At 43.9% G+C, this 23,594-nt stretch overlaps 1 protein-coding gene, 1 long non-coding RNA gene and 1 pseudogene across 6 annotated transcripts; 1 reads left to right on the top strand and 2 right to left on the bottom strand.

The window, feature by feature from the left end:
* Positions 1-1,038: 1,038 nt before the first annotated feature.
* On the bottom strand, positions 1,039-21,858 carry TRAFD1 (TRAF-type zinc finger domain containing 1). 5 transcript variants are annotated; one of them, XM_073313574.1, is made up of 12 exons: positions 21,790-21,856; positions 21,471-21,533; positions 18,678-18,813; positions 18,549-18,602; positions 14,800-15,214; positions 10,371-10,637; positions 9,309-9,379; positions 8,393-8,620; positions 5,501-5,630; positions 4,052-4,364; positions 2,485-2,557; positions 1,039-2,082 (listed from the first exon to the last, which is right to left on the bottom strand). In XM_073313574.1, exons 2-12 carry the CDS (start codon positions 21,518-21,520, stop codon positions 2,038-2,040), a joined length of 1,782 nt encoding a protein of 593 aa, XP_073169675.1. In that variant the 5' UTR covers positions 21,521-21,533; positions 21,790-21,856; the 3' UTR covers positions 1,039-2,037. The 5 variants fall into 5 exon arrangements, with proteins under 5 accessions (XP_073169675.1, XP_073169674.1, XP_073169678.1 ...); XM_073313573.1 differs by having other exon boundaries at positions 1,039-2,557; positions 21,790-21,858; XM_073313577.1 differs by lacking the exons at positions 4,052-4,364; positions 5,501-5,630.
* Positions 4,645-22,355, top strand: LOC140898951 (uncharacterized). Its single transcript, XR_012155153.1, has 4 exons — positions 4,645-6,629; positions 6,901-6,980; positions 14,854-14,966; positions 18,716-22,355. It is a non-coding gene; the product is annotated as an uncharacterized lncRNA (long non-coding RNA).
* On the bottom strand, positions 10,667-13,657 carry LOC140898854 (N-acyl-phosphatidylethanolamine-hydrolyzing phospholipase D pseudogene; annotated as a pseudogene).
* Positions 22,356-23,594: the final 1,239 nt, after the last annotated feature.

Genomic DNA, 23,594 nt, shown 5'->3' with positions numbered 1-23,594 from the left:
AGGGGAGGATCTATTAATGGAGATTCTCTATGCCCTAGTAAGGAAGAGAGGCTGGAAGATAATATTTCATAGAACTGGAAGGAACCTTGAGAGGTCATCTAGTCCAGTCCCCTGCGCTCATGGCAGGATTAAGTATTATCTAAACCATTCCTGACAAGTGTTTGGAGATTTTTAAGAGCATGTTAGACAATGCTGGAGGTTCCACAACTTCCCTAGGCAATTTATTCCAGTGCTTAACTACCCTAACAGTTAGGAAGTTTTTTTCCTAATGTCCCACCTAAACCTCCCTTGCAGCAATTTAGTATAGTATATCACGATTGACTGGGTACAGATCACCTCAAGATGGGAGGCAGAGAAAGTTTGACACCTTAAATGACTGCTTCTTGGAGCAGCTACTCCTGGAACCCACCAGAGGAGAGGCAATTCTTGATTTAGTCCCAAGTGTAGCACAGGATCAGGTCCAAGAGGTGAATATAGCTGGACCGCTTGGTAATAGTGACCATAATATAATTAAACATCCCTGTTGCTACAGTGCTGGGCTGCTGTGGTTTTCCCTGCATTTAATTTCAGGGGGACTACACAAAAATGAGGAAGTTAGTGAAACAAAAGGTACAGCACAAAAAGCTACATGGAAACTTTTTAAAGACACCCTAATAGAGGCTCAACTCAAATGTATACCCAAAATTAGAAAAACAGTATGAGAACCAAAAAAAAGTTTCCCTGTGGCTAAACAGAGCCCAACTGTCTACACTGCAATTAAAAACAGCCCCCTTTGCCCAAGCCCCAGTCAGCTGGCATGGGCCAATTGCAGTGTAGATGTGCCCTCAGAGCCCAGATAGCATGCCACAATCAGTTATGGCTAAACTGAAGAATAAGCTGGAAATTTTGAAGCCAAAGATGGCTGATGGGGAGGAAAAAAAAATTAAGTTTCTCCCCAGAAGAGTAGTTTTCCAACCCATTCTGCTCAGCATAATTTTCAGTCAGTCACTTTCTAGTGTCTGCCTAGATTTTGTTTCAGTTTACAGAACAAAAGACAGATCAGTAGATACAAATTTTATTACAAGGAATTTAAAAAGTAAGAGCTCCAGTACAGCAAAAGAGCAGTTTTGAGAGAATGGAAGCCCTGTGGGACTGAAACTCTCGCACTGTGGATCACAATCCCTCTGTAGATGCCTTTAGGAATACTGGGCACTTCTGGTATTTAATAGACTTTTAGATAGGAAGACAGAACCACCATAAGTTACAATATGTATGACTTTCCCCACCTGATTCCCAAGCCAGGTCTGACCAGATAGAAGGCTTAGGGAAAAGTCTTGACTTCAGAAATAGATAGTTAATGCAGAATTATTGCCAACAGCAGCAAGCTAAATGGCTGAAGTGGGAATAGATTTAAAGCCAAGCTACTGAACTTATCCCCTGATCCCAAACCTCAGTGAAGATAATCATTAAGATCAACTGTTCATTACAGAGAAGTATGTTCTGCAACCCACCACTGAGGAGTCTGACTCTGAACAAGTTAAACAAGTACTGAACTCTACAGTAACTTACTATGGCAGGTTCTTCATCCAGAATAGTTCTGGCTGAATGTTTTGGGTTTAACAGGGTTGCTGCTCAGACATCTATTCATTTACTTCAATGACGAAGCAATGGATTACTTCTGCTGCACACTGCTGAGCCAAAGCCTAGCACATTAAAAGGAAACCCCTCTCAAAACAGAAACAAGCAGATGAGATAAAAACAGATTGGGCCTCTGAGTACTGACTGACTTAGGATAATGCCAGTTTGGACCACCCAAATAGCAGCAATATAAAATTTACACTTTGACATTTCTGTACAGCAGCTATAGTATGCATTACTCCCACAAACTTTTAAAAAAACCAAACAATTATAGAAAATCACTGCCTAAAAAATTTAAAATGAATAGAAAGTCCCCATTGATGGTGGCAATATAGCAAGTACTTGCGCTGGGATAAATAAGTACTATAGTGCATAGTAAGAGAGCTTCAAGTGCTAAATATGCGCTTCATAAAGGATAGATTATTCTTCCTCAAGATGGCCAGACTCTGGTTTCTGGGATTTTGCCTGTGTAAGGAGGAAACAGTAAGTGAAACATACATGTCATTTTAAAACAGACAAGTTGAATCACAACAAGCTCTGTCTGCCTCACTCAGGCTTGATCAAGGAGCAAAGGACAGCACACTAAGTAGAATAGTTCAGACTCCTGCAAACACCAAGCAATCGTATATTAGCAGAAAAGGTGGCTCCTCGCCAATCCAGACGAGATTGAGGACAACAGGCAGTCAGCAGTGAGTGAGTCACTAGCAGCTACCTGTGTTGCATGTTAGAGTTCCACAGGGAGTCAAGCTCATGCTTGATGCTGTCTGCTCAAAAGACAGTAGTAAAAATAAACTAAACGTTTTAGTCAGCCACTGAAATGCAGAAGAGAAGCCATCCAGTATAGGGAAAGAGCTCTGAAAAACTTACCTTTGTGCTCCTGTTTCTGAAATTGACAGGAACATTTGCAGTCCTAGGACTCCTGCCTGCTTCGTTTCTCACACTACAGAGGAGAGAAGTTGACACCATTAGACGAAGCAGTTCTACAAATTCAATCCTCTTACAGGAACTGGTTTAAGGAGGGGGAAGGGGAAGAGCACAGTCCTTCTGAGAAATGAAGTGTTCCATCATAAACCCCCAAAACTCTCACCCTTGGCCTGTATCCCAAACTGCTGAATCTTGGGATCAGAGAACAAGGTCTCTCACTATTTCACCTTTGGGTACTTTGATACTAAACATGCAGAATTCACAGAGCTTTTGGCCATACATACTGGAGGCTGGACCCAATAGCAAGGGAAGTAGGTGTTAAAGACAGAACTATTTCTAACCAGTGGCATCCCAATAGCAAGAATGCTACTGAAATATTAGAAAAAAAAAAAACATTTCCACACAACAAGTTTAGACTCCATTTCCATGAAAAAGGAGAGTGCATGTAAAAGATCTACCCAAATACATAGGGTACTACCAAATTCAGTCCATTTTAGTCAATTTCACAGTCATCAGATTTTAAAGAATTGTAGATTTCATGGTTTCAGCTATTTGAATCTGAAGTGTCATGTGGTGTTGGGGGGTGGGGGAGGGTTGTGGTGCAGCTACCCTTCCTTGTGTTGCTGCTGGAGGGGCGCTGCCTTCAGAACGGGACGCCAGCTCAACAGCTACTGCTCTCCGGCAGCCGAGCTCTGAAGGCAGCAAAACCATGACCTCCCTAAAATAAAATCTTGTAACCCCCCCGCAACTCCCTTTGAGACAGGACCCCCAATTTGGGAAACGCTAGTCATGAAAAAAATCATGGACAGGTCATCGGCCGTGAACAAAAATTCATGGCCCATGACCCGTCCAGGATTTGTACTATTTACCCCGACTACATTTTTTTTTGGGGGGGGGAGGGAAGGGGGGAGAGGGGCACAGCCCAGGGGTGCCACAGGTGCTTGGGGGAGGGGTTGTAGGGCTGGCAGGCTCCCTAGGCAGCTCCCTGAAAGTAGTGACATGTCCCTCCCTCAGCTCGTAGCTTCCCACACTGCCCCTGCCCCAAGCACCAGCCTTAAAGTATGCAAAAGACCAGATTTCATTGGGGTGGGGGGGGAAGATACAAGATTTCATGGTCTGTGATGCATTTTTCATGGCTATGAATTTGGTAGAGCCCTAGAAATAGGTGCCATAAACACAGTTTCCTAGAAAATCTGTTTTCCTCTTAAACTCATTACTTACTACAAACCCAAAAAGACACCAGCTAGTCAAATTGAGTGCAGCCTAACCCAGCCATAGGCAAAATGTACACGGATCTGTGGTGGGGTGATGAGAGGGCCAGTGGACGCAGAATTCTCCTCCTCCTGCCAAGTTTTGATGTCTGCACTAGCAGAAACACTGAAGCACTTCCTCACCATAGCAGAGCTAGATCAGAATGGACTAATTGTCCATTCATAAAGATGCACCCCCAGGAATCACTTAGAGCTAAACATTCTCTTTACACCACCACCACGCTGAGTGGAGAAGCTACCTTGGTCGTGTTGGAGACACCCTTGGGAAACTAGGCACGTAGCTTTCAGGGTGGAAGTTTTGAGTGGATCGCACAACTGGCCTGGGGCCTGTTCCAGATTCAGCTGTGCCTCTGCTTCTCAGTCTTCTGTCATTACCGTCTAAGTTGCTGGACTTCCCTTTTTGAATCAGAGCATCATTAGCTCTTGCAGCACTAAGAGAGGTTAGTGGTACGCTTCTGGCAACTGCCAGGTTGCTTAGCGATTGGCTCCCTCGTTCAGCATGGGCAACGCTCTGCTGCCTGAAGTCTTCTAGATACAGAGGTGAAATTTCCCCTAAAGGAAAGTCAGATAAAATAAAGCATACTAGGAACAGCAATGAAATAACGGATCAAAGCAAGGGGCATGGATCAGAACAAGAGGCAAAAAAACCAAACACCTTGATAAAAGCGTCTGGATTTCAAAGCTATAGCCTACATTTTTAATGCAAGACCATAGAATCTGTGAAAACCGACCTGCACCACAGAAATATTGGCTTCACTGACTAGTACAATTCCCCCATGATGGGGAACACACATTCTAAGCAGCTTTGGAGAACTTCAGTATGGTACCGTGATTGCGTTTAGGTCAGTGTTGTAGTGCTTTTTAAAAAGCAGAGTTTTGTCCACGAAGGACGTTAGGACAAAAAAGTTACACATTTTACCAGCTTCGCATGGACGTCAGATGCCAGTTACGGGCATCCTGTTCATTGAGGGAAGCTAGTATAAAAAGTTGCTTTACTTGCATTTTAAAACTAGCTTATGGACAAAGTCACTACCTTCCATAACATTGTTAAATTTATATACTAACTTCAACCAACACTGGATGACCCCATACACAAGTTAAGTAAACTAGTCCATTTCCTTTGGGCAATTTAAGATAATACATATGCTATGGAGTTTCTATTCTGTGATTTATTGGGTTTTTTAAATTTAGTAAACATTCATGACGGATCAGCTTCTACCCTCTCATACCCACCTATGATTTCTATTGTCACTTAAACCTCTCTGCATGCAACTAACTACATAATTTGACCCTAAGAGTGCAATTAAAAAAATGAGGCAAGAAATTCAAAGTTCACCCCAACATTCGTTTCCCCACAACTGCAATAATTATGGATGGAGCTAGCAACATATGCAGACTATAATCAGACTTGTCAGGTTCCACTCTTGCCGCACAGGGTTTAGTAATTTCAAGTTTCTCTTTGGTTTTTGTTTGTGTTGGGCTCCATGTTTATGATTTAGCAGCATTTTTAATGTATGTTGCAAGTTATGCCATGCAAACCAGAACAATGGTATAAGGGTGGAGTTAGGACATTCTAGTCCTTATCTAGATTAAATATGCCTTCTTGTTCTGTTTTGCAGTTGGAGGAAATGATCTTAAAAGCATGAATAGAAAGACGCACAGGCTGGAAATCTGTACTTTGCCAATACCTTGATGCCGGATGCGTCTTCTAAATTCTGGCGATTCTGCTCTCTCCAAGTTGTCTTTGGGAGGCAACAGTTGCGAGGATGCCAATCCCTCCCCTGGGCTGGCAGTGGCTGGGCGTAAGTCACACTGGTCCTAGTGCAAGAGAGATTTTGATTGTTTCTGGACACTTAGAGAACACCTAATTCCTGTGAAAGCTTTGAAGGGTACATCTTCCCTCAAATGCCAAGGAGAAGTAAAGATTTGTTTTGAGAAAAGAATGAGACACTGGCTTGATAACAGCATACTCACATCTTCACTTCTAGGTCACCTGTTCAAGTCCAGCCCAGAAATTGTAACTAGTGGACATGTCACCTATGCAAGATGGAGCTGATGACCTCAGTCTACTTCCTGTAGTAGAAGTCACCACACCATAATTGTGGTCATTCTTTATGTCCAGTCAATGCTTAGCCAGTCATCCTTAGAGATGATCCCTCCAAGCCAAGCTGGAGCATGTGAGCAGGCAATCTGCATTGCCGCTAGTGTGACAATGAAACCTTGCACCCACCCCGTCAGCAGGAAAGTCAGAAGAAATATTGTGACCCTGATATCAGTGTAGCTTAAAAAGCCAAGTGAGAAATATCTTCAAGTGCTATACCTGCCCCAGAGCATTCATGCTAGTTCCCCTCAATTTTACAATCTTTTTTTTAAAATAGATATAGTTTCTCTCCCTCTGTTGCTATGTGAAAGGCCTTCACTAAAGAAGGGAAACTGACTGCACTAGGTGCTGTCAAATGCACAAACTGAGAACAGAATGTATTTGCCATCTTTCAGTTATACATATTAGGGATTATCTGCAGCACAAGAAGTTTAAAAACAAAAAAGAAGGATGTCCCTTTTAAATTTGATAGCCACAGGCTAAGATTACTGTAAGAAAGTTGTACGTGACAGCAGCTCAGTCCCAGGCACTCAAGACACTCTGAAGGAGCCCCAAACAGCATACTATGATCAGACATAAAAAGGAACTTTATCCAAATGCTCTTCTACTTTCAAAAGGCAAAAATCAACCTGATGTGGAAAGTCATAGCCATCAACTATGATCCAAGATGCACTGAAGCTCCCCCTACTATGGAACACATGCTATAAAGCAAAGAGGTAAGCTATGGAAGTTTATCAAATTAACTTTGAAAGACTACTACCAAGGTCAAGGGGGTAAAATTACAACTTCTCTGTTCCTAGAAAAAATAATGCATAACTGATCTACACAGGGACTAGGGCATTTTAACTGCTCCCCCTGCCATTGTTTTGCATGGCACAATTTTCATCATACTTGAAGACACTACAAAACCATCCCATTTGGATCTTGGTTCATGCATTTCTCAGTTCATTTCAATTCCTTTCAATATTCTCCCTTCTTTATCACTAGAGACGTCGCCATTACCTTCGGTCTCCCAGGAATGTAATCTGTATGTGGGAATGAGGAAGCAGAAGATACAAAGACTGCAGGTTTGGTCTCCTCTTCTCTTACCTTCCCCTTGTTCCTCCTCAGTTTCACACTTTGCAGGATAGGTTACACCTTCTGGTTGGGTCCATTCCACCTGCAGGGTAACTGGCCACTCAGCCCAGTCTTACATCTATCAGGGCCCTCAGATCTGCCTGCCCCCAACTCCTGCTCTATGCTTGATCTTGTCTGTGTTAAACTAAGCTCTTCACAGTGGAGACTATGTCTTATTCCATGAAGATGACGTGTGTATGTATTTGTGGCACTATTGAAATATATAGTTATAGGAAGACATTTCATCCCTTCATACTGATGGCAGTGGCCTTTCTTCAACAGATTGCCAGAGTGAATTAGCGTTCCTAGTGTCTCTCACACATACACACACACACAATACTGGTCTCCCCTCCAGATTTAAACAAGCTGAAGCCATGCTGCAGCAGTGTTGGCAGACTCTTGAGCTAAGTAACAGAACAACTCTCATATAAACGTTGCGATACATTTACTAGGCAGGTTTTCACTTTAAAAAAAAAAAAAAGAAGAGGAAGGTTTAAATAAGTTTGCAAAATATATCCTTTGTGTCACACCTCTGACAGTCTACCGCTCATCAGATCTGAACATGCTGTGACAGGAAAGTTTGCAACAGTGTCGGATTATGGCAAAATGTCATCTCTTTGGCAGCTTTTCACTGAACAGTAGTTAAATCCAAATACATCATGAAGTCGGAAAAAAGTCAGCCAACAGTATCTGAATTTAGGTCAGACTCTAGTCTCAGATGACTCTAGTCTCAGATGTGCATGCCATCTTCCCTTTCAAGAAGTTCTGCATCAGAGAATTGAATCTGTTCATTCATGTGCATTAAATTCAACAGGTGCATGAGCAAGAGGCCAAGATAAAGGAAGTGTAAGTCAATTAAAATGTTATGAGTTCAGGTTTGGATAGGGAAATAAAATAGGTCTCTAGTGAATACTTCAGAAGAGCCTAATGGGAGAAAGATTCAAGAACTTAGACATTATGGTTCTTTCTGCGGAATTATTCGCCCTCACTCTTAGAGATGGAAGATGGTCATGCAGAGGAAGGTGTTATAGCGAAGGAGTGAGAAGGTGGCAGTCAGGAGCTTCTAAAATGTGAGGATTTATGCTGTATTGCTTGAATGCTGTTTGCTCAGACTCTATTATTTGGGAAAAAAATATTTCCACAACTGTTCCTTTAACATGAGCCCCAGTATGCTCCAACATCTTGGGGTACAGATCACAACCCCTGTGTTGAGAGGGGACAGATTCAAATGACAATTGTGAATCCCTGGCATCTGCAATCCCACTTGCAGCCTCTGAGCATTACCACGATTTCAAATATTTACTATTAAGGAGTCAGATTTGTTAGGTCTTGTCAAATTCCATCCTACAAATAGCATTTGTACCTGGTGGTGGAAGAGTATTTCCTCTTCTAACTGAATGCCACAGAATTCACATGGAATGATAATGCTCCCTTCGGTCTGTACAGCGTGTTGCTGCAGTGGATATGTAGATCTGCTGCTGTGCAGTTGGTCTAAGAAATCTTTAGCATGTCTATTGTATTCCTGTTGTTGACTTGGGGAGGAACCTCTTTTACTGAACGAAGCAAAGGCGCTTGCTGGATTACAGCCTGTCTGTTATGTGGGCAACATTGGAAAGAAGGTATTAGTTATACTTACAAAGTCTTCATGTGCCAAGTAATATTTGAACACTGACAATACTACTGCCATTTCACAGAGTAAAACAGATCCACCCTCTATTTCCAGTACATACTCTTAGTATTATAATCACCCAAAATTGTATTCCACTTCAGATATCCAGTTAATGGGACAATAAGGTTAAAAGTAAGTTGCTATGCATGGTGAAATTCAAAAACTAACATCAGTAGTTAACTTATTTTTCACAATGTATGTGGTTTATTACTGGCATTTCACTTAGCATGAACAAGAATGTTAAATTTGTTTCTAGTGCTAATCCAAGGAACAGCACAGTGAACGTTTTGATGAAAGTTTTGTATTAAACTAAAAATACTATTAAGACATTTCTACTGAATATTAGGCTTTGTAAGGTTCTATGCAGACAGTGTCCTGTAAGCATTGTTGGAGTTTGTTCCCACTATGCTAAACTGCTCCAACAAAATTCAGTTTCTAAATAGAAATTGTACTCAAAAGTGCTAGCATCCATTTCAGTAAGCCTCCTGCATATACACCTATAAAATGGGGATAATGATGCTTACCTTCTTTGTAAAGCTCTTTTAAATTGACTGACAAAAAGCACTTTAAGAGCTAAACATTATTGTTATAGAATTCAGAAATACCAAACCTGATGGAGAATCAGGTCTTCTTCAGGGTAGAGTGCCTCACAAAATTCACATGGCAACATGATCTCATCATCTGTGAGGTAAGTAAAAGGATTAAACCCCCTACCATAAAAAGGGGGTAACAATCAGACTAACCAACCTGTCTTCAGAATTTCTAGTCCATGGGATCATTCTGTTCTGCACCACAGAGGAGGGATTATAGCAAGTCTCAGGGCAGTAGTCACTCTTTCACATTTATGAGTTTTACAAGGGGGGGGGGGGGAAGAGAGAGAAGTCACTTTTTTCCTAAAAAGTTTGAAAGAGATTTTTTTGGCCTCAAAACCTCAGTTCCTTGGTCCAATACAAAAAAAAAAAAAAGAAGAAGAAGAAGAAGAAGAAGAAAACTCTTGTTATCTGCCTACCTATGCATATTACATCTTACACACAAAATTTCTTTTAAAAATAATCTGGCACTCGCATAATACAGGAGAGTTCCTCTTTAACATATTTAATCTTAAATGTAACGTCACCTACTCAGTTGTTACATCTCACTACAAGCAGGAATAAGGGGTTTTTTGTTTTATTTTTAAAGACATGGCAGAACTACAGCAAGTTGAATCTGAGTATACAGTTTTCAAAAAAAGTCACTTTTACCTTCCCATATTAATATGCTGAACTCTTGTCCATTTAAAATCTTTTTGGTAAGAAAGGAACTTTGGGATAGATAGATAGCAATATCAAATTTCACTAGTTAACAAATCTTGAGACTATGGTCTATGAAGTTAAATGTTACTATTTTAACAGCCAGTACAGTCAAAAATGTAGGGAGCTGAAGATATAGTTCCAGAAAGGAAGGAAAGACTCCAAGAACAGGAAAGGCTTTTCTGCACATTCACAGAGAATTTCTACATCAGATGCAGGAGATATCTAAAGCAGTTTAGAAAGTCTCAACGTGCTACTGTTCTGGTACTGAAAGTCAGAATATCTCCAAGGAGCTAGTCCTGAGAGTCCCCCTGATCATCAACAAAATCAATTTTGGGGTTTGTTTTGTTCTTTGTTTAAGAAAAGCTTTTTTAAAAACTTACTTTTTAGCTGATCCGAAGTGTTAATAGATGAAAGGTCATGGGAGAAAGTATCCGATTTGTTTATTTCATTAAGATGCTCAGATGGCTTGGACTCTTTGGAGTCGAAGTTCTTCCAGAAGTCACTGTGAATTTCAGCTGCAATATTGTTGTGGGGATTATTCTCACGTTGCAGGCTAAGGGCTAACATATAGTCCAAATTGGAATTCTGTTCTCCATACAGAGAGGACTCCGTGTTTTTATTCCTCTCCAGCTGTTCCAGCTCATCCTCTTAAAGAAATATCAGAAGCTATAAGAATCAACTGCATAGTTTAACAATAATTATGATTTTAAGAACAGACTAAGTAAATAAAACAGAAGTTTTCATATATGCAAATGAGGGCAGAAATGGGCCCCCAAACACAGCACTCTTGTTTTAAAAGAGATAGTCAAAACCTCAGAAAGACACTTGGTGACTTATATTTTGGGATGAATTAAGGGAAGCGAATCCTTGCCCTTTCCTGTATTTTTCCCCCGTCTAGCCTGAGAGGAGGAGAACTTTGTTTCCTATACTAGCCATACAATTCTTAAATTTAAACAACTTGCTAAAGGACATCATGTTTTTTCCATCCCTTGCAATCTTTAAATCACACACACACACACACACACACCCCCCTAAGAAATAAGCTCTAGTTCAACCAGAAGTTGTAAGCTTGATGCAGGAACTACTGGAAGAGATTCTATGACGTGTATGATTCAGGAGGTCACAGTAGTTCAACATGGTTCCTTCTAGTCAAAGATCTATGAACCTGTAACAAGTCTTATGTTTTCAGTCCATCACTGAGAAAAGTCCGTTTGCCTACTGATGCAAGCATCTGACCCAGATGCAGGTTAGTGGAATTATGGCCATACGAAGTGAAGCCTCTAAACATGTCAGGAAGGAGTATTCAGATTCTAAATGCCTGCAATGACATTTACATGCTCTGATCTCTTGACCCACATGAAGATTTCAGCACACTGAAATCAGTGGGGTTCTAAACAATAGGATTTATTTTGTAAGTTAGTATGGCAATTTGATACAGATGCATTTAGCCAAGTATTACAAGACTGAACAATTTTGTAATCCCACAGTATGTTTAGTAAAAACACATGGAAGCTGTGAAAATTTTTCTACACCTCTGGTGTGAGAATTCCTTGCGCGACTCACTTTTTTAAAAAAAAACAAAACAAAAACCTTGGTTTTTTTTAATATACAAGATATGGCTGAATCACAATTTTAGAGACCTATATTTAAATTGTACATCTCTTTTAAAAGGCACATTTCTTTACACCATTTTTAAACTCAGCTTTCTTAGTTTCTCATTAAATGAAGATACAGGTGCTCAGTAAGATAAGGATTTTACTTTAAACATGCTTTAGCAACACATCTGTGTTGGAAGACTCTACCCAACAAAACCATGTATTTACAAAGTACAGGACGCTTCCAGGTGAGTGAGTGTGAGTTAGATAGGAGAGGCTGTTCTGAAAAACCGTTCAGCACTGACATTGTATTCATTCAACATTCATTGTAACCATTCAACATTCAGTCATTAACTCCCAGGCAATGCACATGCCAAGGCTGTTATTGCTCTTAGACAAGCTGAATATGAGAAAATTAAAAAAAAAAAGCATTTGATCTTTTTATGGGTGATGTACACAACTGTTGAAATTACAAGACATTTCTATGCAATTAATACCTTGTGCATTAGTCAGTGTTTAAATCAACTCAATATTCCATTCAGACAAATAGCAATTTTATGATTAAAAGCTTGCATATCTGCTTAACCTATGAAATTAAACCTGGATTCTAATAAAAAATATCCAGTTCAATTAAATTCATAATCCTATAGTGAAATCAGACAAACCAATACACTCGGAAGGAGCTGCCAGATTTTTTTTTTTTATTATTTTATTGTTGTTCAAATCCATCATTGCTGCTCTTCAAGTCTCGTGACTCTCCATGGTTCAAGACAAGAATCTTCCGTTTTTAATCTATATCTTCCAAAGGGCTTCATTCAGTTTAACCAGAGGATCCAAATAATACTCATTTGCTAAAGCACAACAACAGTTCCTCAATGAATCACTACACAATTCTCTCTTTGAATATGAATTCTTACCACTTCTTCAGGATTCACACATTGCTATTTCATAAACCACCTTAGCTCATAAACTCCAATGGGAATAACTGCAAGACAAGGTCCAAATCTTTCCCCTATCTGTTCAAAAGCAACACAGTAACCAGTATCTCCTGCAAAGAAAAACCTATTTCAGGGCCCCAAGACAGACCAGCTGCCCCATTATCTGTTGACATTCTCTTCCACCGGTGTTAAGAAAGGGTAAAAACAAAAAGTAACTGCATCATGACCAGGGAGACAGGTCTCTTCGCACTAGTCCAGCTCACTCTCACAACCACATTTCTGCATCCAGTCTAGGAGACCCAGAAGTACAAATCATCTCAGCTCACTGCCAAAGAACTCATTTGAGCTCATACTACGGTAGTCCAAAAGCTCATAGTTCGTGTGGTTGATCATCATTGCACCTATTTTGGGGAACTAGTGTGCACAGAGGTCTTTGGAAACGTTTTAGACCCATGAACTGTGCTGGGGTAGCCCACTGCCTAAAGATGGGGTAAGAAAGAATTACAAGTTCACCCATTTCCACCCTAACTGACTATGTCCCAACCATCAGAATTGCATGCCAGCTTCACTCTTTCCAACTGGCAGGTCTTGGAATGAAGTAAGGTTTTAACACTGGAAGCTCTTTATCAAGTTCCTGTTCTGAACATGGGATGTAGCTGTTTTTTCCCACAAGGGCCATCACAAAATATTGAAAGCACAGATGGGCAACTTCCATGTTGGCCAAAGGTTGACAAGTGTTCCATCTTTACCTCTTCTGTAATCCAGCCTGTAGCTTTTCCTGGGTGTCCTGGAAAAGTTGCTCTCTGGAAACTGGACTGGAATTTTGGTATTCCCTTACTGCTTAAGAATGGTTATACTGGGTTAGATCAATGGTCCATCTAGCCCAGTAACCTGTTCTTCTGACAGTGGCCGGTACCAGGTGCTTCAGAAGGAACAAACGGAACAGAGCAATCTATCAAGTGATCCATCCCCTGTTGTCCAGTCCCAGCTTCTGGCAACTTCCTTCAAGCACTGGTTACACGCAGTAAAAAGTTGCTCTTCAAGAGTCTTGGTCTGCCTTCTCCACGTTTTTTGGTGAAGAGCTTGTGGGTTGCTGCTTGGAGGTGGTGTCCCATCTTGGTCTTCCTCCTCCATGGGGCTGCTGCTCCTCCTCCCTCTTGGTTGCTCTGCAGCTCCCCAGACATTAAGCAGCTGCTGCTGCTTCCTACCTGACCAACAAAATCACTAAGGGCAGTGAAGAGAGATCCAGGCAGCAGCTCCACAGCACCCTGCTGCTCATCATGGTGGCAGCTGTTCCTGCTCAACAGCTCCAGCACACCCCCTCCCAGATGCCACCTACTCCCCCAGCACAGAAAGCTTGTCAGAAGCCCAGTACTACATCACACTGCAGCCCAAGAAAGACTGAACTCCTCCATGCTGCCAGTTAGAAAATTAAATTGGTATTCAATCTGAACTCTCCATATGATCCAGAATTTTTTTTTTTTTTTTGGCACTGAAATCTACGTAAGAGGGGGGAATTCAGTTCCTTCCAAAATGTTCAGTATTAAGCAGCCCAATTCTAGAGGGTCTCTTTCCAATTTGGAAATTAAGTCATTTATCTTCTCAGTTTTATAAACTAAATCTGATTAGTTATTTCACAAGCAGGTCAATCTTAAAGCAAAAGGCCATCCATTCAGTCTTCAGCAATGCTACATACTTTGAATACCTCTGAACATAAAGCAAAGCATGTGTTCATGGAAAGGGTGTCTTAAAAAGAGATATGACCTTAGGCATGGTGATTTGGGAGATTAGAACCTTAGGTGGAAAGAGAAGAGACATTTATATCACCTATGTCCACATAGGCTGCTGCTGCAAAAATGCTCATCAAATATGAAAAACTGCAGAAACATTTTAACTAACCTTTAAGACAATCACAGAAGAGTTTGACTGCAAAATAAAATGGATAGAATTTGAATGGATGCAAGCCAAATTCTGTTTCTAGGTAAGAGATTCATGCTAGTAATTAATATTAGTAAGCTACTTGTATCCTACCACCAGATATTTCAGAAGTCGTCTACTCAATCGTTTTGCATCATTGAAGTTCTATTCTGTAGTAAAAAAACTAAGCATTCATATGTGAACTCTAGCCACACTTCATTAGAGGTTTCTAATTATCTGACATTTCTACACAGTGCACAGGTATGGAGCTTTCACTCCACTTAGTTACATAATTTTAAATTAAAGGTAAAAATAAAAAAGTTATGAATGTATAATTATTGCCCTTGTCCACACTTTACCTTGGTTCGGATCTCTCTGCATTGCTGATGCATTTCTTCTGTTAATATTCTTAGAAGCCTGATCGCCTCCAAAAGTGCTATAAAATCGGCCTTCCAGTGGCTCAGACATCCTCTGCAGAGGCCCAGCATAGCTGCCTGAACTCAGAAGATTTCTGATGCTTTGAAAGGTACACAGATTTGCAGCCTCATCTTTATAGTTATAACGTGACATTGCTTGGCTAACTCTTCTTTCTTCCACCTCCTTGCCACAAACTTCAGGATGCTCTTTCAGATCTTTCACCATTATGTTGCGACCGCACTCACTACATGTTTCAGTCCTAGTGCCACAGTAATCCTCGTGGTCCTGAAGTCTATTGAATGCAAGCTCTATCTCACAATGCTGGCAAATTGCAGGACGCAGAGGGCATGCTGATGCCTAAAACAGAAAATTGAATAATTCTTGATATATGCAGTCTTATAGTTATGCTATGTTTACTTACGGACCAAAAAGTACCCAGTTCACTGTGTTATTACAGAAAGATGCATTCCAAATTGCTTTAGGAGATTAATTGGGTCTTCAACTAGAAGCCAACCAGCTCATAAAAGTAGTAGTAAATTACTATTTAAGACAGGGAGTACAAACTCCTGAGTAGTTATACACAGTATGTCTCCAGTGTATTTTACATAGGAAAAAGGAAGCATGTATTTACGAGACATCATACTTCAACATAACATCCCTAAAAACTAATCTGAACGCTCAAAGTGGATTTTTTTGGTTGTGTTTTAGATGCAACTGTCCTGATCCCCACTGTTCATATTGCTTCATTAATAGTTATAGTACATGAAGTGATTTGAGTAAGTTACTACAACAGAAAATCAGAGGATCAAAACGGCATGCTTTAAAATAAACCACTTGATCCAACTCCCTTCACATCCCTCCATGCCCTAGCTTTGCATTTGATGCTTATGCTGAAACAGAACCTCATTTTCCTGTGACATACTTTTGTTCCACTGACAACGTTAACTGCAGTGACAATTTGTAATTAAGAAAATCATAGAAAGTAAGTGTTTATTGTTCCATGATGTTTAAAAACGGTTTAAACAAGACAAATCTTCAGGTCCTGCATAAAAGTCAGTATGAAGGGGGGCGGGAGAACCTGAAATAAAGAAGACACTGAAAAGTGATGTTGCCAAGATCAATGCTACTATAGCCACAGGCAGAATTTTTAGCCTTAACCACTACTTAGGGACAAACCTAGGCCACCAACCCAAGCTACCAATGTACATAGACTCCCTCCTGTTAGAGTCATAGAGTCATAGAATATCAGGGTTGGAAGGGACCCCAGAAGGTCATCTAGTCCAACCCCCTGCTCGAAGCAGGACCAATTCCCAGTTAAATCATCCCAGCCAGGGCTTTGTCAAGCCTGACCTTAAAAACCTCTAAGGAAGGAGATTCTACCACCTCCCTAGGTAACGCATTCCAGTGTTTCACCACCCTCTTAGTGAAAAAGTTTTTCCTAATATCCAATCTAAACCTCCCCCACTGCAACTTGAGACCATTACTCCTCGTTCTGTCATCTGCTACCATTGAGAACAGTCTAGAGCCATCCTCTTTGGAACCCCCTTTCAGGTAGTTGAAAGCAGCTATAAAATCCCCCCTCATTCTTCTCTTCTGCAGGCTAAACAATCCCAGCTCCCTCAGCCTCTCCTCATAACTCATGTGTTCCAGTCCCCTAATCATTTTTGTTGCCCTTCGCTGGACTCTCTCCAATTTATCCACATCCTTCTTGAAGTGTGGGGCCCAAAACTGGACACAGTACTCCAGATGAGGCCTCACCAATGTCGAATAGAGGGGAACGATCACGTCCCTTGATCTGCTCGCTATGCCCCTACTTATACATCCCAAAATGCCATTGGCCTTCTTGGCAACAAGGGCACACTGCTGACTCATATCCAGCTTCTCGTCCACTGTCACCCCTAGGTCCTTTTCCGCAGAACTGCTGCCTAGCCATTCGGTCCCTAGTCTGTAGCTGTGCATTGGGTTCTTCCGTCCTAAGTGCAGGACCCTGCACTTATCCTTATTGAACCTCATCAGATTCCTTTTGGCCCAATCTTCCAATTGGTCTAGGTCCTTCTGTATCCTATCCCTCCCCTCCAGCGTATCTACCACTCCTCCCAGTTTAGTATCATCCGCAAATTTGCTGAGAGTGCAATCCACACCATCCTCCAGATCATTTATGAAGATATTGAATAAAACCGGCCCCAGGACCGACCCTTGGGGCACTCCACTTGATACCGGCTGCCAACTAGACATGGAGCCATTGATCACTACCCGTTGAGCCCGACAATCTAGCCAGCTTTCTACCCACCTTATAGTGCATTCATCCAGCCCATACTTCCTTAACTTGCTGACAAGAATACTATGGGAGACCGTGTCAAAAGCTTTGCTAAAGTCAAGAAACAATACATCCACTGCTTTCCCTTCATCCACAGAACCAGTAATCTCATCATAAAAGGCGATTAGATTAGTCAGGCATGACCTTCCCTTGGTGAATCCATGCTGGCTGTTCCTGATCACTTTCCTCTCATGCAAGTGCTTCAGGATTGATTCTTTGAGGACCTGCTCCATGATTTTTCCAGGGACTGAGGTGAGGCTGACTGGCCTGTAGTTCCCAGGATCTTCCTTCTTCCCTTTTTTAAAGATTGGCACTACATTAGCCTTTTTCCAGTCATCCGGGACTTCCCCCGTTCGCCACGAGTTTTCAAAGATAATGGCCAATGGCTCTGCAATCACAGCCGCCAATTCCTTCAGCACTCTCGGATGCAACTCGTCCGGCCCCATGGACTTTGCACGTCCAGCTTTTCTAAATAGTCCCTAACCGCCTCTTTCTCCACAGAGGGCTGGCCATCTCTTCCCCATTTTGTGATGCCCAGCGCAGCAGTCTGGGAGCTGACCTTGTTAGTGAAAACAGAGGCAAAAAAAGCATTGAGTACATTAGCTTTTTCCACATCCTCTGTCACTAGGTTGCCTCCCTCATTCAGTAAGGGGCCCACACATTCCTTGGCTTTCTTCTTGTTGCCAACATACCTGAAGAAACCCTTCTTGTTACTCTTGACATCTCTGGCTAGCTGCAGCTCCAGGTGCGATTTGGCCCTCCTGATAACATTCCTACATGCCCGAGCAATATTTTTATACTCTTCCCTGGTCATATGTCCAACCTTCCACTTCTTGTAAGCTTCTTTTTTATGGTTAAGATCCGCTAGGATTTCACCATTAAGCCAAGCTGGTCGCCTGCCATATTTACTATTCTTTCGACTCATTGGGATGGTTTGTCCCTGTAACCTCAACAGGGATTCCTTGAAATACAGCCAGCTCTCCTGGACTCCTTTCCCCTTCAAGTTAGTCCCCCAGGGGATCCTGGCCATCCGTTCCCTGAGGGAGTCGAAGTCTGCTTTCCTGAAGTCCAGGGTCCATATCCTGCTGCTTACCTTTCTTCCCTGCGTCAGGATCCTGAACTCAACCAACTCACTGTTGAGGAGCTTGGAGCTGCTTATTAGGCATGTGAGTACCACCACTTCAAATTAATACAGCTAGTCTCTTACAAGAGTATCACTGATTAGCATGGATTTAGAAAGCGGATTAAACATGGGGAGAGCAGACCCAAGACCCATCAGTTAGCACAGTAGCTACAATCTGAACACTAAGACTCTAGTGTCAGTACTGGAAATACACTGGAGTATTATCAAGAGCAAAAACCAAGCATACCAACCTCGTGATCCTCTAAGTGGCATTTTTCCATCTTCATATTACACTTACAGGTAACCTAGGATAAACAGAAACAATTATTAAATGCAATTCATGAAGATCAGCTATTTTAGAGTAGAATTTATTTTATTACCTGCACATGTTCAGATTCAATGTGGTTTTTTATTTCAGATTTAGGGAGAGACTCCTTGCAGAAATGACACACCCCAATATTTCTACTACAGTGGATTTCATGGATGGTGAAGTTAGCTACAGGAACATCCTTTTTGCTACAAGAAAGATACAAAAAAGTTACTCTTCACAAATGACACTGAAAATAAATTCAAACGGATTTCGGATTCAAGAGAGCTGCCTAAAAGGAAGAACCAATGGTAAAAGCAAATAAGCCCTTCAGAAATTCATAGTTTCCGTGTATTCAGGTTTGTAAAAGAAAAAAGCCTATCTAGGACTACATGTTGTATACAGTCAGAACACACACACTTACCAAGTTAGACACCCAAAGTCTCCCAATTCATCAAAATAAGTCAAAACTCTGTTCAACTCCACCTTTGGGGAAAACAGACAAGTCTTGCAGCATACTCAGGCAGTCACCAGATCCAGGCTGTCAGATCAGGAGTAACCAGAGGTGAAAGTAAGCCGGTACGGCGTACCGGTAAGAGCCGGTGCACCGTACCAGGACCAGCTTTTAGAGAGGGCAATTTAAAGCCCTGGGATAGCTGCGGCGGGGATTTAAAGGGCCGCAGAGCTCCAGCCGCTGCTACCCACCACCCCCCCCTTTAAATCCCAGACTGAGCCCTGCTGCCCAAGCCCTGGGGTAGCAGCAGTGGGGCTCTGGCGGGCATTTAAAGGGCCGGAGCGGGTACCGGTGGCTGGAGCCCCACCAGTGGCTGGAGCCCCAGGGCCTTTTAAATCCCCGATGGAGCCTGGCCACCGCTACCCCAGAGCTCAGGCAGCGATTTAAAGGGCTCGGGGCTCCAGCAGCTGCTACCACAACAGAGCCCCAGGCCCTTTAAAGCTCTGCCAGAGCTCAGATTTAAAGGGCTCAGGGATGTAAGGCCCTGCCTCTTCCAGTTGAGGCCACGCCTCTTCCGGTTGAGGCCACGCCCCCTGCTCAGGACTCCGGCGTACCCGTAAGTCCTCTAACTTACTTTCACCCCTGGGAGTAACAGTTACAGACTCTTTGCAAAGAGCACTCCGCCATAGCGTAAAAGTCAGGCAATCCTTCTTCAGCTACGCTGCAATACTGTTCAATGGTTCAACCAACAAAAGATGCAATATCCCTGCCGTTCTGAAGTGAGGAATCCCTACCTTACTCTACTTTGGATAAATCTATTGCTCTGTCCTGAACTATGTGCAGACAGACTTACAGGTGGGAAAAATCCATTCAGCTATTTGAGAAGCATCTGACAGGGCAGCACTGGCCCTTTAAGAGGGAAGAGTACAATGCACCTGAGACTGGTCAGCTGACCCCAAACTGGGCTTAAGAGAAAAGGGCCTGGGCTCTAGAGTGGAGGAAGACCAGAAAAATCAGGTAGGAGAGGGGAAGAAAGCAGAGGTGGGGCTCTGATGGGCTGAAGCAGAAATCTCTGGAGGTGCTAGAGAGAAGTCAGAAACCAGGAGGCCTGGATAGTGGGAAGAGGAGTCTAGAGCAGCGGTTCTCAAACTGTGGGGCGAGTCCCAGTTTTAATGGGGTCACCAGGGCTGGCTTAGACTTGCTGGGGCCCGGGTCTGAAACCTGAGCCCTATCACATGGGGCTGAAGCCAACGCCCAAGGGCTTGAGCTCTGGGCAGCAGGGCTTAGGTTACAGGCCCCCTGCCTGGGGCTGAAGCCCTTGGGTTTTTCCCCCTTCCCAGAATAATGGGGTTTGGGCCCCCTCACCTGCGGCAATGGGGCTCGGATGGGCTCAGGCTTCAGTCCCCTCCTGAGGTTGTGTAGTAATTTTTGTTGTCAGAAGGGGGTCGTGATGCAATGAAGTTTGAGAAAGAGGAAGGCAGAGGGCAGCACCTCCATGGGGTGATGTCCCATACAAGGAGCAGGGAAAAGCCCAGAAGGGATGAGAGACTTCTATTAAGCCTAAATGGGTGGATGTTTCTTTATTTGGGCCTCTGAAGTTACCATGTAGTATGGATATTCTAAGCTTAAGAGAGCTGGAGAAATAATCCTGAAGAGCCCTGAGAGGGGAAACAGAGTAGAGTGCCTGAAAGGCTACCCCATGTCATAGAAGCAAAAATGGCAAATCAGACCAATTGCAAGCAAAGTACTTGAACCTCTCCCACTCTCTACCTATATCAACTTGATAGCAGAAAGTTAAAGAGGGAGTTTGACTTAAGGGAAAAAATGTTCACAAGAGCAGAAGTGAAGTCATCAGCCCCCAACAAGACAATTATTTTTACCCTCCCTGCCACAAGATAAAAACCTAGCCCCTCCAAAAACAACAACAATAACCTTCATTCTTATCCCATCTGTTCCTAAGAACCCAACAGGCTGGGACATCAGCAAAATATTATATATGTATAACAAATGCACAGCTATAATAAGCCACAAAAATTAAATCCTGTATATTTCAGCTTTCTTGAAACTGATTTTAAAGAATCATTTTAAAAAATGCTCTGAAGGAGAACCGATAGTTTTAGTTGATTTCTGCTTCTTCTAGGGTGGAGTAGGGGAGAGGAAACCACTACCAGCAGGTTCCATCAATATTATTCTGCTATTCTCAGGGTGACACAGCAAATTCTGAATATCAGTGAAGTACAAGAATATTTTCTATTCTTTTATGGTCATTAGAAAAAAAGTTTACATACCACTTGCTGCTTCCATCTCTGAAGACATTTGCCAGCAATACACATGTTTCTATGAGTTTATGTAGGGACACTGTAACAACAGACAATACCCTTGTGCTAACAGCGTCAGACATTTGTTTCTTACCAATTGCTGCACAGGTGGGTTTCCTGTTCATTAACTGCAGCCATATCCATATTCTTTTGAAAGCTGGAGCAAGGGACAATTAAACATTTTCAGTTTCATTTCTGTTCATAAGAACAAATGCGATTATTCATTCTGCTACTTTCTGTTTCTTCAGATACTTTTGCATTAAATCACATAATCCATTATTATAAATCACTGCTTTCTCATCAAGCAGTCAGCAAGACTCTCCCATCATTTAGAAACAATTGTATTATTAAACATGGTTTCAAGCAGCTCTTAAGAGTGTAAAGAACCCCAGCTGGCTAGTGAGGATAATCACCTGCAGATGTTTTTCCTTGAGATGTGGAGAGTTTCTTCTTAAAAAAAGTTTTTATATATATATATATATACACACACACACACACGAAAAATAATAACTCTGCAAAACTGTGGGCTGTTTATGGCCTGTAAAGCATAATTTATGCAATATAATTTATACAGCAAGACCTAGAATTAAGACAGCACTCAAAAGATCAACAAAAATATCTTCAGGAAGACAAGCCTTAATAAAGATAGCTGAAAATTTTACTAGGAAAAGCCTTGACTCCTGCCCCAGGTGATCATTTATTTGATATCAAAAACAATATTTAAATAAAAAAATAAAAACATAGAATAGATGACATTCCTTTCAAACAGATTTTTTCCCGTGTATAAAAGCCAACTTGTAGCCAAAACACTGCTCAAGATTTCCAGTTACCCGAGAGAGAGGTGAAATGGGTAGGAGTTTGGTCTTCATAATCACAGACTGGCATTTCTAGCATAAAAACTGGCAGGAATAAAAGCAACCCACAGACCTATGCAAGCGCCCCCAGAGGCCCCAGCGGGGTGTGGGCTGGGGGGGAGGAGGAGGAGGAGAGGGGCCCCAGGGGGGTGTGGGCTGCGGGGGGGGGAGAGGAGGAGGAGGAGGAGAGGGGCCCCAGGGGGGTGTGGGCTGCGGGGGGGGGAGAGGAGGAGGAGGAGGAGAGGGGCCCCAGGGGGGTGTGGGCTGCGGGGGGGGGAGAGGAGGAGGAGGAGGAGAGGGGCCCCAGGGGGGTGTGGGCTGCGGGGGGGGGAGGAGGAGGAGGAGGAGAGGGGCCCCAGGGGGGTGTGGGCTGCGGGGGGGGGAGAGGAGGAGGGGGAGAGGGGCCCCAGGGGGGTGTGGGCTGCGGGGGGGGGGGAGGAGGAGGAGGAGAGGGGCCCCAGGGGGGTGTGGGCTGCGGGGGGGGGGAGAGGAGGAGGAGGAGGAGAGGGGCCCCAGCGGGGTGTGGGCTGCGGGGGGGGGGGAGAGGAGGAGGAGGAGGAGAGGGGCCCCAGCGGGGTGTGGGCTGCGGGGGGGGGGGAGAGGAGGAGGAGGAGGAGAGGGGCCCCAGCGGGGTGTGGGCTGCGGGGGGGGGAGAGGAGGAGGAGGAGAGGGGCCCCAGCGGGGTGTGGGCTGCGGGGGGGGGAGAGGAGGAGGAGGAGGAGGAGAGGGGCCCCAGCGGGGGTGTGGGCTGCGGGGGGGGGGAGAGGAGGAGGAGGAGGAGGAGAGGGGCCCCAGCGGGGGTGTGGGCTGCGGGGGGGGGGAGAGGAGGAGGAGGAGGAGAGGGGCCCCAGCGGGGTGTGGGCTGCGGGGGGGGGGGAGAGGAGGAGGAGGAGGAGAGGGGCCCCAGCGGGGTGTGGGCTGCGGGGGGGGGGAGAGGAGGAGGAGGAGGAGAGGGGCCCCAGCGGGGTGTGGGCTGCGGGGGGGGGGAGGAGGAGGAGAGGGGCCCCAGCGGGGTGTGGGCTGCGGGGGGGGGAGGAGGAGGAGAGGGGCCCCAACGGGGTGTGGGCTGCGGGGGGGGGAGGAGGAGGAGAGGGGCCCCAGCGGGGTGTGGGCTGCGGGGGGGGGGGGAGAGGAGGAGGAGGAGGAGAGGGGCCCCAGCGGGGTGTGGGCTGCGGGGGGGGGGAGAGGAGGAGGAGGAGGAGAGGGGCCCCAGCGGGGTGTGGGCTGCGGGGGGGGGGGTAGGAGGAGGAGAGGGGCCCAGCGCGGTGTGGGCTGCGGGGGGGTAGTAGGAGGAGGAGGAGAGGGGCCCCAGCGGGGTGTGGGCTGCGGGGGGGGTAGGAGGAGGAGGAGGAGAGGGGCCCCAA

Source organism: Lepidochelys kempii, chromosome 15 (assembly GCF_965140265.1).
Source record: "Lepidochelys kempii isolate rLepKem1 chromosome 15, rLepKem1.hap2, whole genome shotgun sequence".
Classification (NCBI taxonomy): Eukaryota; Metazoa; Chordata; order Testudines; family Cheloniidae; genus Lepidochelys; species Lepidochelys kempii.
The sequence above is the reverse complement of the archived record's forward strand: the minus strand, read 5'-3'. Positions and strand labels throughout refer to the sequence as shown.